Source organism: Mirounga angustirostris, unplaced genomic scaffold (genome assembly GCF_029215605.1).
Source record: "Mirounga angustirostris isolate CCGP_5_RB_7025 unplaced genomic scaffold, mMirAng1.0.hap1 SCAF_16, whole genome shotgun sequence".
Classification (NCBI taxonomy): Eukaryota; Metazoa; Chordata; class Mammalia; order Carnivora; family Phocidae; genus Mirounga; species Mirounga angustirostris.
Window position 1 is genome coordinate 51984714 of NW_026991724.1, and position 17641 is coordinate 52002354.

General features: G+C 57.1%; 1 protein-coding gene across 1 annotated transcript; it reads left to right on the forward strand.

Annotated features, from left to right (window-relative positions):
* The first annotated feature begins 32 nt into the window (after positions 1 to 32).
* On the forward strand, positions 33 to 17368 carry EHD2 (EH domain containing 2). Its single transcript, XM_045891848.3, has 6 exons — positions 33 to 189; positions 2245 to 2704; positions 3396 to 3493; positions 7050 to 7462; positions 13053 to 13217; positions 15537 to 17368. Exons 2-6 carry the CDS (start codon positions 2301 to 2303, stop codon positions 16086 to 16088), a joined length of 1632 nt encoding a protein of 543 aa, XP_045747804.1. The 5' UTR covers positions 33 to 189; positions 2245 to 2300; the 3' UTR covers positions 16089 to 17368.
* The last annotated feature ends 273 nt before the right edge of the window (positions 17369 to 17641 follow it).

Below are 17641 nucleotides of genomic sequence, written 5' to 3' on the forward strand. Positions count from 1 at the left end.
GTTTGGGGAGGGGGGGGCGCCTGGTCCCGCCCCCCCGCCCCTCCCTTCCCTCCTCCCCGCTCCGGGCCCCACCCGGCTCAGACGGCTCCGGACGGGACCTCGACCACAGGCCGCTCCGCGGGCGCCTCGGATCCCCGCGGGACCCCCGTCCAGCCCGCCGCCCGGTGCAGCCGCCTGCGCGCCCCATCGGTGAGTGGTCCCCGACCGCCGCTGTCGCCTCCCAAACCCCGCCCGGCCCGCGGAGCCTAGGAGCGTGATTATTCCCCTGCCGCCCCAAGACTCTCAGTCCCCACCCCCCGCAATGTGTAGCGGTGTCCCCGGGGTCCCCAGCACCCCGCTCCGCGAAACCTCCTTGTCTTCCCCACTCCCTCCAGCTCCTTCCAGCCTGTAACAGTGCCCCCTGCCCTCCTCGTTTCTTCCCATCGTGCTCAGTTTCCCCCACTCCCAACTGGCCTCCCCATCCTCTCAGCCAGAAGAGATCCCCTCCTTGGAGTCCCCCTCTACTGCCCTTACCCATCTCTGTCCTATTTGGTCCCTCCTCCCACTCAAGAGCTCCTCTCCTACTTCACCAACCCCACGGTCTGTCCAGCTACTCCTAAAATGTCCCTCGGACCCCTCCCTGCCTAGGACACCGCCCAGGGCCCCCTCCCTCTGCCAACATCCCAGTTCCCAGTTCCTGCCTCTCCTTTACCTCTCCGGCACTCTTTCCCCTCTACTCCTTTTCCTTTCTATTTATTCATTTTCCTTTAAGTATCATTGTGATTTTATGGAGTTTAACTTTTTGATTTGCAGTTAATTTTGATGCTCAAATCCTCCCATCTTTGGCCAGTGGGAGCTCCTTCAGGCTGGTCCTTGCGTCTCTGTGGCATGCCCCTTCCATCTTTGAGCACCTTCCCACTACCTGATCCAGGCTCACTTGTTCTTCCCCTGCCCCAGCCCTAGAATCAGCCATTTCTCCAAGAAGCCCTATTTGTTTGTTTATTTGTTTTTTTAATGGAAAATGGTGTTTGGAGACTCCCATCTGACCAAAAGCTGGTTCTGTGAAAAGATCAGTAAAATTATAAGCATCTACTTAGACTGATCAAGGAAGAAAAAGAAAAAGAAAGACACGAATGACTGATATTGGGAATGAAAGAGGGGACATCACTACAGGTCCTACAGAGAATGAAAAGATAGTAAGGGAATATAGAGAACACAGTCTGGGTGCTGGGGGTGCTTGCCACTGCTGGATTGGTGATTCTCTCTTCCTAACTCAGGTAAGAACACAGGTTCCGAGGTCAGGTTGCCTGGTGTCCCAGACTGAGTGCTTTCCAACCAAGTGATCTTGGGCAAGTTATTGCTATCTTCGTGAGCCCCCTTTGTGAGACAGAAACATGGGGATAATAACAGCCCTACCTTACCATGTTGTTAGGAAGATTAAATGAGTTAGAGCAGCGTCCGGCATGCAGTGATCAGAAATGTTAATATTTTTGTGATCACCTGAGGACCCTCATGACCTGGGTGCACCCAGGCAACTCCTCACCTTTATTTCTCACCCCTCCTCTGTCCAGCAACCCCCTCCATGCATTTCACAGCTCGGGGCCTTAGCACACACCACCCTCTCTGCCTGTCTTGCACGGTATCCCTGTTGTGCATGGAAGGGAGCAGTTCAAAAGTCAGCTCAGCCAGAGTTTGCTGATCCCGTGGTTGGTTCACTATGTCCCCATCTGGTGCCCACAAGTCCACTGCCTGGCATTTCCCAGGCATCACTGGCTGCTTGGTGCCAGGTCCCCTCCTCAATGGGGGCTTTGAATGGGTAAGGGCCCGTCTCAGGCCTCTTTCTGGATCCATAGCTCCTGACACATGAGGTGATTTCAGTGAAAATATGTGAAAGGATGGGGCGGGGGGAGGACTGAAAGAACAAACGGATGAAGGAATACATTTTTTCTAGGCAGCTTCTGCATCCTTCCCTTTGTCCATCATCCCTTGGCCTCCCACCATCAGTCCTGCTTCTTCAATCATCCCACCATTAATCTCTTTCTCTTCCTCCAGCTGGAATAATCACCTTCTTCCTCCATGAACCATCACCTCCTGCCCTACCGAGCTCTCTCTCTGCCGCTTCCCCCTCCCCATTCTCCCACCCTCCTCTGCCCATTCCACCTCCCAGCTCCCTTCCTTCTCCTCCTCCTCCTCCTCCTCCTCCTCCTCCTCCTCCTCCTCCTCCGCCAGGTAGGCCCCCATCAACGCCCTGTCCCCCCCTTGCAGGCAGCTCTCCCCTGCCCGTCTCCCTCGGCAAGACCAGTGGGCAGCGTGCAGCCACCATGTTCAGCTGGCTGAAGCGGGGCGGCGCGCGGGGCCAGCAGCCCGAGGCCATCCGCACGGTGACCTCGTCCCTCAAGGAGCTCTACCGCACCAAGCTGCTGCCTCTCGAGGAGCACTACCGATTCGGCGCCTTCCACTCGCCGGCCCTGGAGGATGCCGATTTCGACGGCAAGCCCATGGTCCTGGTGGCTGGCCAGTACAGCACGGGGAAGACCAGCTTCATCCAGTACCTGCTGGAGCAGGAGGTGCCAGGCTCCCGCGTGGGGCCCGAGCCCACCACCGACTGCTTCGTGGCTGTCATGCACGGGGACACCGAGGGCACTGTGCCGGGCAACGCCCTTGTGGTTGACCCTGACAAGCCCTTCCGCAAGCTCAACCCTTTTGGGAACACCTTCCTCAACAGGTGGTACAGCTTGGGAGGCAGGGGTGCATTTCCCAGTCCCTGGCCCCCACCCCCGCCTGTGTTTCTTTCTTTCCCGCTCCAATTCCCTCCTCTCGTCATTCTCCTCCCCCTTCCTGCTTCCTCGAGGGTAGCAGGGAAGCCAGTGGAGCCAGGCTGCCTGGGTCCACCTCCTCTCTACCTGGGTGGCCTTGGGCAAGTGACTTAACCTTTCTGTGCCTCTCTTATCCGCATCTGGAAAATGGGGATAACCATAGTCCCCACTCGCTTATAAAGGGCTTAGCACAGCACGTGGCACAAAGTATGTGATCAGTTAACATCAGCTCTCAGGTTTTTTTTTTAAGATTTTATTTATTTATTTGAGAGAGAGAGACTGAGAGAGAGAGCAAATGAGAGGGGGGAGGGTCAGGAGGGTCAGAGGGAGAAGCAGGCTCCCTGCCGAGCAGGTTGCCTGATCCCGGGACTCCAGGATCATGACCTGAGCCGAAGGCAGTTGCTTAACCAACTGAGCCACCCAGGCGCCCAGTTTTTTTTTTTTTTTTTTTTAATAGCTCTTATTCTTTGTCCTGATCTTTCGAGATTCTTCCCTGCTCTGTACCTGAATCACCCTCTGTGTGGTCCCGGTTTTCCCTTCTTATGGGTCCTCTCCTCCTGCCTCTCCCTGTGTTGACCCCTGACTTTCCTTCTGCCTCAGGTTCATGTGTGCCCAGCTCCCCAATCAGGTCCTGGAGAGCATCAGTATCATCGACACTCCGGGCATCCTGTCAGGCGCCAAGCAGAGAGTGAGCCGGGGTGAGTGGGGCCCGAGTCCTGGGTCTGAGGGAGATGGCGGCTGGGTCTCTGCTAAGACTCGGGCCTGTGTCAGCCAGCCCTGAGCTGGCTGGTGGCAGAAGGCTGTGGTTCCTCCATGTCTGTGCACGTAGAGGGGACAGGGGAGGCGTGTGCCTGAACACGTGTGAGCAGGCTGTCGCTCCGTGTCTGGGCTGGTCTGGAGTATGGGGAGGGAGAGATCAAGAGAGACAGAGACGAACGAAGTCAGAGACAGATCCCGAGTGCGGGCAGCCTTACAGAGACACAGGAGACCCAGAGAGGAGGGAGGCCCTGGGCCCTGGGCATGCTCCTGGCTCCACCTCTGGGCCGCAGATGGGGCTGAGCAGGGGTTGGGAGGGGGAATCTGGGCGCGGGCCAAGGCCGGGCCTGGAATTTATAAACAGCTGTGCAGGGGGAGCGGCGGGGGGTGAATTCCAGCGGGCCTCCGGGGGAGCCGGCCCCCACCTCTGCCCAGCCCGCTCAGCATCTGCGCCCCGCCCCGCCCCAGTCACCCCGCAGTGTCTGTCCCGCGCCAGCTCGGCGGCCTTCGAGGCCCGGGACTGGGGCAAAGGAGGCTGCGTTGTGGGGCAGAGGGGACGGGACGCTGGGCCGCCGGGCAGGGCGGGAGCGCGGAGGGTGATGGTGTCCCTGGCTGCTACCCAGCGGGCGCGTGTCCCCCTGGGAGACAGGCAGGGGGCAGCTGCAGAAGCGATCGGAGGGCGGGCTGCCAGCCCGAGGGCGGGGGGAGGGGCGAGGGGGCGGGGCGGGCAGGAGGCGGGGCGGGGGCGGGCAGGAGGGCGGGCCGGGAGTTCCTGGGGCACCGCCCCTGGGGCTGGGCCTGGGGGAGCGGGAGGGGAGAGCGGGAGGGGAGAGCGGGAGGGGAGAGCGGGAGGGGAGAGCGGGAGGGGAGAGCGGGAGGGGAGAGCGGGAGGGAGCGGGAGGGGTGCTCGGTGGGGGCCCAAGGTTGTGGGGAGGCGGAGAGAGTAGAGAGCGGGGTCTCCTTCCCTGGCAGCTTGGGTAGAGGAAGAGGAGGCGAGTCGGTCGGTCTGTCTGTGGATTCGTGTGTGTGTGTGTGTGTGTGTGTGTGAGAGCAGGGGTGTGTCTGGGAGTCCACATCTTGGAGCACGCGGCTACGATTGTGTCCGGATGTGTGTGCTCATCTGTATGCATCGGTGGGATGCGTGGCTGGCTGCCCTCGCGTATCAAATCTGTGCCCACATTTTTGTGTGATCGTAGCCTACGGGAGCCTCTGGTGGGGCTCAAATCTGGGCTCTGCTATTGCTACACCATGGCTTTGGGCGAGCCACTCATCTCTCCCTGTCTCAGTCTCCTCATCTGTAAAAGGGGAATAATGATAGCCTCAGCCTCGTAGGTTGCACGGAGGGTCCACATTAAATGTCAAACCTGCCAAGCACTTCGGGGTGCCACACACAGTGGGCGCTGTGGATGGGCGGACACCTGTGTCCCCGGTGAGTGTCGTAGCTGTGCGCCCCGGGTACGCTCTGCCGCGTCTCCACGTCTCTCGTTCCCACGCTGACTCAACCTGCCTCCTTCCTCCCACCCCACATGAGACACACTTTCCAAATCCTGGCCCGTGTGTGCGTGTGTGTGTGTGTGTCTGTCTGTGTGTGTGCACACGCATTTAGACACTGGGGGAGAGAAGGAGCCCCAGCTGCCATCCCTCTGGTTACCTGGCCCTTCCTCCCCCCGAGCAATGCCCCCCCCATCCAGTCCCCAGGGACCATAAGGAGCCTGCTCCCTCCTTGGCAGGATGCGCCCAGCACCCGCTCTTCAGTGGAGCATAGAGACCCAAGCAGGCTCCTGCTCCGCGCCTCCCACCCGCGTGTCTCGAGTCAATCCCTCAACCTGTCCGTGCCTCAGTTTCCTCATCTGGAAAATGAGGATCACAAAAGCGCCTGTCTCCCGAGGGTGTTTTGAAGATTCAACTAGATGATTCAGGGAGAGCAAGCCGTGAGGGCTCCCTGTTCTGCCAGGTAATGCCTCGTCCCCCAGGTCACCACCGTGTCCCCTGTTCTGAGAAGCCCTCCTTGACCCCCCCCCAAGCTGGGTCAGGTGCTCCCGCTGGGCTCCCCCACCCCGACCTGACGACTCTGGGGATGGGTTTGTGTCCTCAGTGGACTGTGACCCGGATGAGAACAGGACAGGGACGGCTCTGGGGACAGTTCCCAAAGGAGGCCCCCACTGTGCCCCGCATGTATCACAACTGATAACTGTTGAGCACTTACCGTGTTCCCAGATTGTGTTTGCTTGTTTTAACGGCTTATTTTATTTACGATTTTATTTATTTATTTTTTTAGAGAAAGAGAGCAGGGGGAGGGGGCAGACAGGGAAGGAATGAGAATCTCAAGCAGACTCCACCCTGAGCTCAGAGCCCGATGCAGGGCTCGATCCCACGACCCTGAGATCATGACCCGGGAAATCAAGAGTCGGGCGCTTAACCCACTGAGCCACCCAGGCCGCCCCTGTTTTAACCGTTTAATTGAGGTACAGTTGACATGCCTAAAGCGCACCCATTTTAAACAGGCACTGTTTTAAGCTCTTTATAGATGGGCTCTTATTGTATGTTATATATTAGCTCGTTTATATTCTTTTAACCTCCGCAACAGCCCTCCAAGTCACATTCTGTTAGGACCTCCATTTTACGGAGGAAGAAACAAGTTCAGAGAGGTTTCCTACTTGCTTAAGGTCACACAGCTGGGGGGGGTGGGCAGAGGTGGGATTCAAACCCAGGCCTGCCTGACCGCGGAGTCAGGCCGTCCCACCCCCTCCTCCCTACTCTCCTAAGCATCACTTGCTGAATGCACGAGTGAGCAGCAAAAGCGAAGGGTGTGAACGAGGAAGGAATGAATGAATGAAGCGCGTTGTTGAGACAGGTACTCCATGAAGGCCAGGACTTGTCTCTGTGCCCTCTGTGGTTATCTCCGGGTGCCCAGGATAGGGCCTGGCACACAGCAGAAGACTCTCTGTAAATATTGTTAAATAAATTCAAAATATTTACCATCTGCTCTGGCGAGAGCAGAGCCAGAGCCAACGTGAACTCTTCAGTTGCTGGATTGTGGGGAGATCCAGAAGTCCTAGGGAGGGGCTGGGGTGATGGAGGCACTTGGGAGACCCGGGGGTGGGGGGTGGGGGGAGGTTCATAGAGGCACAGAGAGCCTGTTAAGAAACGCTTCAGTATTTTAACAACCCGTACGTCCGGACCTGCGCTCGCCATTAATATCTACCTAAGGAATGAATGAAAAGGGGGCGGGTGATAGCCCTCTGTAGCCAGATGGCCTGAGGGCCTGGGGCCAGAGTGATGAGGTAATTCTGGGGCCTGGGGGGGGGGGGGGGCGGGGCAGAGCCGTGGGATACTCTTGGGCCCTTGGCTATTTCGCCCAGAGAAGGGTTTCGAAAGTTAACAACCTGAACGTCTGTACAGTCCGCTATCCAACCAAAGGAATGGATGCTTGCGAAAGGCTGGAGGGAGGGGGGGCTGACCTCTGCGCTTCGTGCCGCTTCCACTGCGTACCCCCAGGCTACGACTTCCCGGCCGTGCTGCGCTGGTTCGCGGAGCGCGTGGACCTCATCATCCTGCTCTTCGACGCGCACAAGCTGGAGATCTCCGACGAGTTCTCCGAGGCCATCGGCGCCCTGCGGGGCCACGAGGACAAGATCCGCGTGGTGCTCAACAAGGCGGACATGGTTGAGACCCAGCAGCTCATGCGCGTCTACGGGGCGCTCATGTGGGCGCTGGGCAAGGTGGTGGGCACGCCCGAGGTGCTGCGTGTCTACATCGGTTCCTTCTGGTCCCAGCCCCTCCTGGTGCCCGACAACCGGCACCTCTTCGAGCTGGAGGAGCAGGACCTCTTCCGCGACATCCAGGGCCTGCCGCGCCACGCCGCCCTGCGCAAGCTCAACGACCTAGTGAAGAGGGCCCGGCTGGTGCGGGTGAGCAGCGCAGGAGGGCGGGGGTGGGGGGCGGCAGGGCTGGAGCGCGGAGGCAGGGGCCGCCCTTGCCCTGCCTCCCATCCTGTCTCAACTGGCTTATGGGCTCTCTGATGAGGTAGTTCACCAGTCTAAGAGAGTCCTCCAGGCCGGGTCATTCTGGTGCAAGGTGGAGTGGGGGAAGCCGAATGGCATGGGGAGTCATCCCCCTGCTGCTGCGCATGTATCATTCTATTTCCGCATCTCCCTGTCTCCTCTGTGTCCTGTCATCCACGTCCCACCACCAGTCACGTTGTATCATGGCCCATCTCTGCGCACAAGCCACCCAGGACTCCGGTGAGGTCTGCAGCCGTCCCATTCCCCCTCCACCTCCACGCTGCTTTTCCTCGCTGTCCTGCTCTTCCACTCCGTTCCCATCATCCATTGCACTTCACGCTGGCCTCCTTGCTCCTACCTCAGGGCCTTTGCACTTACTGTTCCCTCTTCCTGGAACCCCTCCCCCTTCCTCGCCTCTCTCCCGCTTGGCTCGCTCCCCACCTCCTTCACCTCCTCTTTGCTCCACATGCTCGGGAAGGCTTCCCTGTCTGCCCTCCCTTCTTATGACTATAACTCCCTCCCCGCTCCTGTCATGTGAGTCTTGCTTTATCCTCGTTGTAGTTTCCTTCATAGCATTCATTGCTGCCTGGCCGGACATCATCCACATCATCCATTCATTGGGTTTCTGGGTTTACTACCTGTCTCCACTCGCATGTAAGCTTCACAGAATCAGAGACGTCTAAATTTGTTCGCTGCTGTATCCCCAAAACCTGGAACAGAGTTGGTGCTCCGTAAATATTTATTGAACGAATGCCCTTGAACCAACACTCTTGTTCGACAAAATCTCCCCTGTCCCCAGCCCTGTGTTGGGTGGTATTGAGGGCACAGCAGTGACCAAGGCAGTTCAGGGGAGGAGACAGACCCATCCCCAGACAGTGATGAGCCAGCATGGTCAGGGCTGGTCCTGGGGAGCCCAGGGGGAATTGGGGCGGGAGACTTCTTGGAGGAGAGGGCATCAGAGCTGCAAATGGGAGGAAAAGGAGGATGAGGAGGGGAAGGAATTCTAGATGGTAGCACTAGCAATTGCATGGACCGGAGATGAGAACATGGCCAGTTCAAGGAAGAGGGGAAATGTCAGTGTTGAACCCCGTGTAGATGGTGCAAATAACTGAATCTGAGGCTGGTGAGGTAGGAGTCAGACCACCCAGGGCTGTGGCCTGGAAACTGCGCTTTGTCCTGAGGGTACTGGGGAGCCATGGAAGGGTTCAGAGCAGAGGAGGGACAGGGTCCTACTCAGGCTGCCTTTTGGTGGGTGGATTCAAGGGCTGTTAAACTGGGGCCAGAGACCATGGAGGAGGCTGGGGACAGAGGAACAAGGAGGAGCCTGGATCCCAACAGGGCCTTGGGAGGGGGAGGGGAGCACTGGTTTGAGAGCGATTTTGGAGGCCAAATGGAACATTCATAGGAGAGGCTGCCAGGGTGGAGGTGGGGCAGGAAGCTGGGCAGGCAGGGAGGCCTAGAAGGTTATGGGGGGTGGAGGAGCCTGAGGTGTTGGTTTAAGGAGCAGCAGAGAGGGGGTGAGTCAGGGCCCCCACCCCCGCCCCAGGAATCCTCCTTGGGAGGGAGCGGCCCAGCAGGGACGGCTCTGAGCCTCGGAGTCCACCTTTTCCTCCTCCCCCACCCAGGCTCTGGACTGTCTCTGTGTCTCTGTCTCTCTCTCTGTGTTTCTCCTCATTTCTACCTCTTTCACAGCGTCCATCTCTCTCCCTCTTACTCGTTCTCTCTTTCGGGCTCTTCCTCTCCCCTTCCCTCATTCTCTGTCCGTCTCTCCTTCTATCTCCCCGCCTGTCTATCTCTCCCCCTCTGTCTTCCTCCGTGTCTCTCTCAGCACCCCCCTCCGGTTCGCCCTGGTCTCCCACGGACCCCCGGCCCCTCGGGGACGCAGACAGTGGCGGGGGCTGGGGCCCAGGGCCGTGGGACAGAGGGGCGGGGTCGGGCCGGACACCTGGTGCCCCCGCCGGGTAGGAGGCGGGTCCGGAAACCCGGACAAACCCCGGAGTCCGGGACCCGCGCCCCGGCCCAGCCCGCCCTCCCACCTTATCTCTTCCTGGCACCTTCCCCCGCTTCCTCTCTGGAAAAGCCATCAGCGCCCTCCCGCCTTCCCTCTTCTGGGTCCCCGAGGAGCCACTTTAGGCCCCGCCCCCGCGCCCCCATTGGCCCGCGCTCGCAGGTCCCGCCCACCAGCCTGACCACGCCCCTGCCCCATTGACCCCCCCCTCACACCTATCGACCGACCGTTCCTTCCCCTACCTCCCTCGGATCCATCTGTGGCTCCCCAGTGCCCCTCACCCAGGGTCCAACTGTGACCGAGCCTCCCTGCCCCTCCCCTGCTCCGTGTCACCCACACATTCCCCACGTGGGATTCCGCCACCACACTTGGTCTAGCCATCAAACAACAGTCCCCACCATTTACCTCCCCACACACTCTCCCCCAAAGTACAGGGCCTTTCTGGACTCTGGGTAACTACCCCTCGGTGTCTCGGTTTCCCTGTCTGTACGATATAGGGTGTGGATGAGTCACCTGGCTCCGTCCTTTGGTTGAAGTGGTAACGGTGAGAAGGGGCGATTTCACTGTGTTGTGATATTTGAGGCCAAGACCTTGGGAGAGTCTGATACCAAAGAGGCCAAGGTGCCCTGAATCTTTTTTTTTTTTTTTTAAAGATTTTATTTATTTATTTGAGAGAGAGAGAGAATGAGAGACAGAGAGCACGAGAGGGAGGAGGGTCAGAGGGAGAAGCAGACTCCCCGCCGAGCAGGGAGTCCGATGTGGGACTCGATCCCGGGACTCCGGGATCATGACCTGAGCCGAAGGCAGTCGCTTAACCAACTGAGCCACCCAGGCGCTCTGCCCTGAATCTTCTTACCGAGCTTCTTCTTACCGAGCTTCTCAGTGACATTCATTCAACAGTTACTGAGCACCTACAACGTGCTTCTGCACTGTTTGGGGCCCTGGAGATAGAGAAGGGAACAAATGAGTTAATGTTGTTTTTTTCTTGTAGAATTACTTTTCACTGGGGAAGTGGATATTAAACAAATGAATCTATAATATCATACAGTATTGTATGTGATGAGGATCAGGAAGGAAAATGAAGCAGGAAAGGAGATTGGCAAGGGACTGTTTTAAGGAGGTCAGGGAGGGTCTCCCAGCAGAGACCTGAAGGAGGGAGAGTGGAGGTCTGGGGGAGGCCCTACCAGGAGGAGGGAACAGTAAGTGCAAAGGCCCTGAGGCAGGAACAGGCTCAAACAAGGAGCCCAGGATGGCTGCAGGAGGCAGAGTGGTGGAGGTGGGAGGACATAAGGATTCAGAACCAGCCAGGGACCGCCAAAATTTTTAGCATTCTAAACCTATGATTCATTAAGAGAACTTTCAAACAAGTGTTTTCCATTGAACATTTAAGACCATCTCATGGTAAAGCATTTAAGCTCGGTTAAACATGTTCCCTCCCAGCCCTGATCCTCCCCCCAACCCCTCCAGGGCCTCTTCCCTGGAGGCAGCCCCCATGAGGAGTTTCTTGTGTCTTTATCCAGATATAGTCTATTTTTATTTAAGCATATGCGTTAATTACTGAGCTTCCAGTTCAAAAATGCAAATGTTCATGATTCTGCCCTCCTTGTTTGTTTTTTGATAGCTCTGGAGATTGGGGCTCAAAGGTTCCCAAGTTCATTGCTTCCCTCCACAAGTATTTCTTGAGTGCTTTCTGTGCATACCGTGCCCGTGCTGGGGACAGAGGGAACAGATAAGGTCCCAGCCCTCCTGGAGCTCACATTCTGATGGAAGGAGACAGAATAAGTAAACCACCAGATAAACAAAATAAGGATGGGTTGCAATAAACATTGTGGGGGGCAGGGAAGTGACGGTAGAAAATAATTAGATGGTGGTGGTTGGGGCACCTGCTTCTCATAGGATGGCCTCTGTGAGGAGGTTAACATCAAGAGGAAGCTGAGAGAGCCAGCTTGGGGAGATCAGAGCAGGGCTGCAGGCAGAGAGTGGCATGTGCAAAGGCCCTGTGGTAAGAAAAATATTAGCATGCTGGGACAAGGATGGCAGGTGAGGAAGCTGGCACGGGGGCAGGGTGGGGGGTGGGGGATGCAGGATGAAACACCAGGAGCCAGACTCTAGAGAAACTTCCAGTCACAGGAGCTCACGACACTCTTGAAAATGATTGAGCGCCCCAAAGAGTGCGTAGGTACATGGGTTGAATCTGTCTACATTGGACATACCAGAAGTTAAAACTGAGAAAATGTTTAATATTTATCTAGTAATATTGGCTTAACCAACAATAACCATTTAACTATTAACAAGTAGCAATTTATTGATGATAAATGTTATCGATGAGTTATGATAGTTCAATTTATATTAATTAATATGGATAATAGATATTATAAGATCAGTTTTTAAATAACCATAAGCCCAGGACTTGGTAACCTAAGTCCCATACATTTTATGAAAATTCTCTCCAAACCAAAAAAAAAAAAAAAAAAAAAAAAAATTCCAGAGGATGGTGGCCTGGTTTTACATTTTTGCAAATCTCTTAAATGTCTGGCTTCGAAGGAGACCTCTGAATTTTGCACATCTGTTCCTGCTTCAGTTACAGTATCACACCTCCTGTTGCCTTTAAAAACTCCACTGTCCCCTGGGGGGGGGGGAATGAGAGCACAAAAGACAAATAGCACCTTAGTATTGTTATTAAAATAGCTTTGACTATGTGAACCCCTGAAAGAGGCTGGGGGGGGGAAATCCCTGGGGTTCCCCAGACCACGCTTTGAGAATTGCTGCTGTAGGGACTTGTCAGCTATGGTCGGAATTTCGTACTTGGATAAGAAGCAAATTGAAACTTCGGAGCAGTGTTTCATGATCTGGTGTTTGTTCCTAAAAAACAAAAAGACTTCTCCAGCCGCTGCCTGGAGAAGGCATTGCAGGGGCAAGAGAAGCCAGAAGACCAGTGGGGTGCCTTCTGTGTCTCCCCAGGCAGGCGTGGGGAGGTGGGGGTGGTGGCCTCCTGAGGTGGAAAGCAGTGAAAACAGAGCAGACAGACGTAGGAGGTAAAAGGCAAAGGGCTCGCTGGTGGCTGGATGTGGCTGGTGAGGAGTCAGAAGCATCAAATCAGGAAAGGTTTCGGGAAGTCTGGCCTCACCTGGGGAGGGAGCAGGTGGGGGTGCCCTTTGTTCCCGCGATGGGCACAGCTGAGGGTGACACAGCTCTGGGGGCCGGGCCCAGAATCCGCTGGGCGTCAAAAGACGGAGCTGTCCAGGAATGTGGACAAGGCAATCCAGGGAGAGGCTCGGGCTGGTATGTAGATTGGGGGGTGGGGGTGGATTGCCTAGGAGAGGAGGGGGTCTTCTGCCCTCAGCTGCCAGCTGCCGCAGCAGCAACTCACCTATAAGGGTCAGAATGCACATTCTCAGGCCCCCCTCCCGGCCATGCGAATCAGGAGCTCCAGGTGTGGGGCCCCGGGTGATGGTGCTGCAGGCTCAGGTGAGCACTCTCCTCCTACAGGTCCACGCATACATCATCAGCTACCTGAAAAAGGAGATGCCCTCCGTGTTTGGGAAGGAGAACAAGAAGAAGCAGCTGATCCTCAAGTTGCCCGTCATCTTTGCCAAGATCCAGCTAGAGCATCACATATCTCCCGGTGACTTCCCAGACTGCCAGAAGATGCAGGTGAGAGGAGGGAGGCAGAAGGGGTCAGCTTCTGTGGGCTTTGGGATGGGGCCTCGAAAATGGGAGGGATGGAGGGCAGGTTCTGGAAAGCACCTCCTGCAAATGGTTCCATAAGAGCATGGTTGTGTGCGTTAGGACAAAGGAATGAAGAGAAAACCCCAAGGAACAGTGGCTTGATTAGGATGGAAGTTTGTTTTTCTCCATAAAATCCTAGAAGGTGGTCCAGGGCTGGTTTGGTGCTTTACAGAGCCAGGGACCAAGTCCGCCTCTGTCTCAGTTCTCCTCCATGCCCGGCCTCCAGTTCCAAGATCCCCACATGGTACAGAATGGCTGCCAAAACTCCAGCCATTTTGACTGCATTCCAGCTAGCAAGAAGGGATGAGGGAGAAGGGAGGGAAAGCTATCTGTACAGTCTCTGTCTTTAAGGACACTTTCTAGAACAGTGCTGTCCAATAGTACTTCCTACCATGATGGAAATGTTCTGTGCTCTGCCCTGCAATATGGTAGCCGCTAGCCCCATTAAAACTGACATTTTAGATTTTATTTAATTTTAGCTAATTTAAATTTAAATAACCACACATAGCTCCCGTATTGGAAAGGACAATTCTAGAGTTGTGTATGCAAGGTACACTGACATCCGATTGGCCAGAAGGTAGCCACATGGCCAAGGCTGGCTGTAAGCTGAAAAGTGTAGTCTTCCTTCTAGGTGGCCAGGTGCCCAGGTAATGTTCAGGGATTCCAGTGCTGAGGATGAAGGGACAAATGGGAATGGGGGGACCCCTTGCATGTCCAGGTCTAGGATTAACCAGGTGTGGAGGAGGCGGGGACTAGCCCCCCAGCCCGGCGTTGAGCCTCTGTTTTGAGACTACGTTAGGCTGATACTCCAAGCCTGTGACCTTTGGGTCTGAGATGGTTTCTAACCCAAGACTCTGAGGAATTCTGGTAGACTGCATTTCACTTCGGCCACTTACTAGCTTCTTGAGTCTGGACGAGTCACCTTGCCTGAGCCTCAGTTTCTTCAACTGGGAAATGGGCATCGTCGTAGTACTTACCTATTGCTGTGGGTGCTGAATCCGCCAGCGCTTGCAGCCCCCTAAGATCAGCGTGTGGCACAGAGCTGGGGCTAGATCAAGATTCTCAACCTCAGCGCTACTGACATTTGGGGTCAGAGCACTCGTGGTCAGGGGTGTCCTGTGCATTGCGGGATCTTTGCATCCTCCTGACCTCTAGGTACCTGTAGCACCCCCCCTCCCAGCTGTGACAATCAAAAATGGCTCTAGATCTTGCCAAGTGTCCACTGGGGAAGGACAACATCTCCCGTGGCTGAGAACCACTGGGCTAGATAAACAGCAGCTGGTAGGATTACACTGACAGTTCTGGAACACTATCCCGATGAATTCATTAGCCTTTCCCATCCCCCCAAGGGAGGGGAGCGCGAATGTTATTGATCTGTTTTACACGTGTGGAAACTGAGGCCCAGAGAGGTGAAGTCACTTGCTTGAGGGCACACAGCTCCTAAGTGGCAGAACTGGACTGGGACCTGGGCAGGCTGGCCCTGGAGTCCAGACCCCCGCACCCCTTTATGTCCAGATCAGCGGGCCTCTCTGCCTCAGTGTGGTGCCATGAACCGGATCGGTCTTTGCTGTGAGTCTCCTGGTGCGGGCGACTCAGAGCGACTCAGAGCAGCCGCTGGAGAGAAGCAGCGTGACCACAAATCCAGCCCCACAGCTGCTCTAGCACAAGAGGACTTCTGGAGGGAGGGGGGCAGGGGGAGGGTTGTCCCAGGAGCTCCTAATAATCTGGCCATCCCAAACCTAACCTCCAAACTTGGCAGCAAGCCACTCACCCGTTGCTGTGAAGTGGGGTGACAGAGCTAATGGAGCAGCAGGAATGGAATTTTTTCGGTTTGCACAACTGGGATGGGGTGCCGGCCAGCTGCAGCTGGGGCACCCCAGAGGCTGGGCAGAGCCAGGGCTGTGCTGGGTAAGGCTGGGAGCGCTGTCGGAATACTGAAATCCTCTGCCGGCTGGTAAACAGCTACTGGTCTAAGTCCTCACAGGGCCACTTACGTCCCTACCGTCCAGTGATCTTGGGGACACGCCTGGCGCAGGGGGAGGGCCCCTGGGACCCCGCTGTCCTAGTCTCTTCTGAGTGGTGGGTGCCCGAGTGAAATGGGTTGCACAGGCACACACCTCTCAGCCGGGACCTGCTACCAAGTGAGCTGCCCGAGGGTCCCGCTGCCCCCACGGGGCTGGGGGGCCTTGAGGACGGTGCCCCCTGACTTCCTAGTGCTCCCCTCTCCCCCTCACCCCACAACAGGAGCTGCTGATGGCTCACGACTTCACCAAATTCCACTCGCTGAAGCCGAAGCTGCTGGAGGCCCTGGACGAGATGCTGACCCACGACATCGCCAAGCTCATGCCCCTGCTGCGGCAGGAAGAGCTGGAGAGCACCGAGGTGGGCGTGCAGGGTGGCGCTTTCGAGGGCACCCACATGGGCCCATTCGTGGAGCGGGGGCCCGATGAGGCCCTGGAGAACGGCGAGGAGGGCTCAGACGACGAGGCCGAGTGGGTGGTGACCAAGGACAAGTCCAAGTACGACGAGATCTTCTACAACCTGGCGCCCGCCGATGGCAAGCTGAGCGGCACCAAGGCCAAGACCTGGATGGTGGGCACCAAGCTCCCCAACTCGGTGCTGGGGCGCATCTGGAAGCTGAGTGACGTCGACCGGGACGGCATGCTGGATGACGAGGAGTTCGCCCTGGCCAGCCACCTCATCGAGGCCAAGCTCGAGGGCCACGGGCTGCCCACCAACCTGCCCCGCCGCCTGGTGCCGCCCTCCAAGCGGCGCCACAAGGGCTCTGCAGAGTGAGCCAGCCACTGCCTGCCGGCCCTCCCTCCCTCTTGCCCTGCTGTGGCTCCCCAGCACCAGCTGGCTGCACACACACCCCCGCCCCAGCCTGCATGCACGCTGCCTGCCCACCTTCTCAGCTGTAAGGATGGGGGTCTCTCTACTCCCCTCTGCCAGACAGTGGGGACCAGGGGAGGGGCAAGGCTTCTCTACCCGGCCTTTGCATCTCTACCCTCACACACACTTAGGCACATCCCGTTGACATTAACACACACATGCACAGAGGCATCGATTCAGTCATCGTTCATTCAAGTATTTATTGAGCACGTACTATGTTTGGATGTGCAGGGCTTGTTCTGGGCACGGGGGAGTGGAGCAGAGAGCAAAACAGACACGTGTATCTGCCCTCAGGGGGCTGACGTTCTCAGGAGGGAGCACCCACACAGTCACACAAACACACACGGACACAGGTCCTAACCAGCCCGATCCCCAATTCTGGGCAGGACCCCTCGCCTCTCCCCATAGTCCAGTGGCCCCTTGTTGGAAATAACAAACACAAAGGCCCCCTTCCCCACTTCTTGCCCATCCAGGCAAGGACCGCCTGTCCCCCCAAACTCCATCGTGTTCTCAGGCCTTGGGACCAGTGGGGGCTCAGAGGGGAGACACAACCTCCTACTTCCTCAGAGGGACCCCTCTTCAGCCCCTCTGCCCAGTTCTGGTTACACCCCTTTCTGTACTAAGGATTCTTAGCAGACAGAAAAGCCCCTTCTCTCCTTGCTTCGCCCAGACTGTGCCCACTTTGAGGTATTTTTGGCTTTGGCCCACGGGCCCTGGTTTGAAAACCCAGCCTGGCTGCCCCCGTCCCTAAGCTCCCCACAGCTGGTGGCCTGAATTGTAGACCACAGGGGCACAGCCTCTCTGCCATCAGCCCATATTTAAGTAGAGCCCCTACCAGATATAAAGGCCCCAGGGCTTTATTTTAGTCCCCCTTTCAGGGATGCGTTGGGGGGTGGGGGGCTCTTGGTGCTATAGCTCTCCCTTCTCCTCCCTAAAGGGACCCCTCACATCCGGCCTTCCACCCTTCGGTGCCTTCACCACTTACTAGTGCTTGACCCTGGTGGGGGACCCCATGGAAAAGATGGGGAAGGGTGACATAGGTGGGGACGACGCCCCCCCACGATGCTCGTGGGGATTTCCACACCCACCATCACCACCCCCCATGCCTAGGAGGGGCCTGTGAACCGAACAGCGAACAGCGAACAGCGTTCCCACAGAGCAAATAAAGCCAAGGCTTCTAACCACGTGGAAGTCAGGCTGTCTTGGGATGGGTTGGGGGGGCGGGGATGGCTCTCCCCAGACTCCCGGGGAAGAAGAGTGCTGGGCAGGGCTTGAGGTTTGGGGGGGGGGTCCCCTCCAAGGTCCCAAGGGCGGGGGGTGGAGGCCATGACTCAATGCCGCAGAGCCTGATGACTCAGGCCTGGGCTGGGGGCCAGACGGACATATTTTCCGAAGAAAAGTTACTCAGGGGCCCTCCCTCCGGGACATCCCTCCCTCCCACCTCCCGCCGCGGGGGC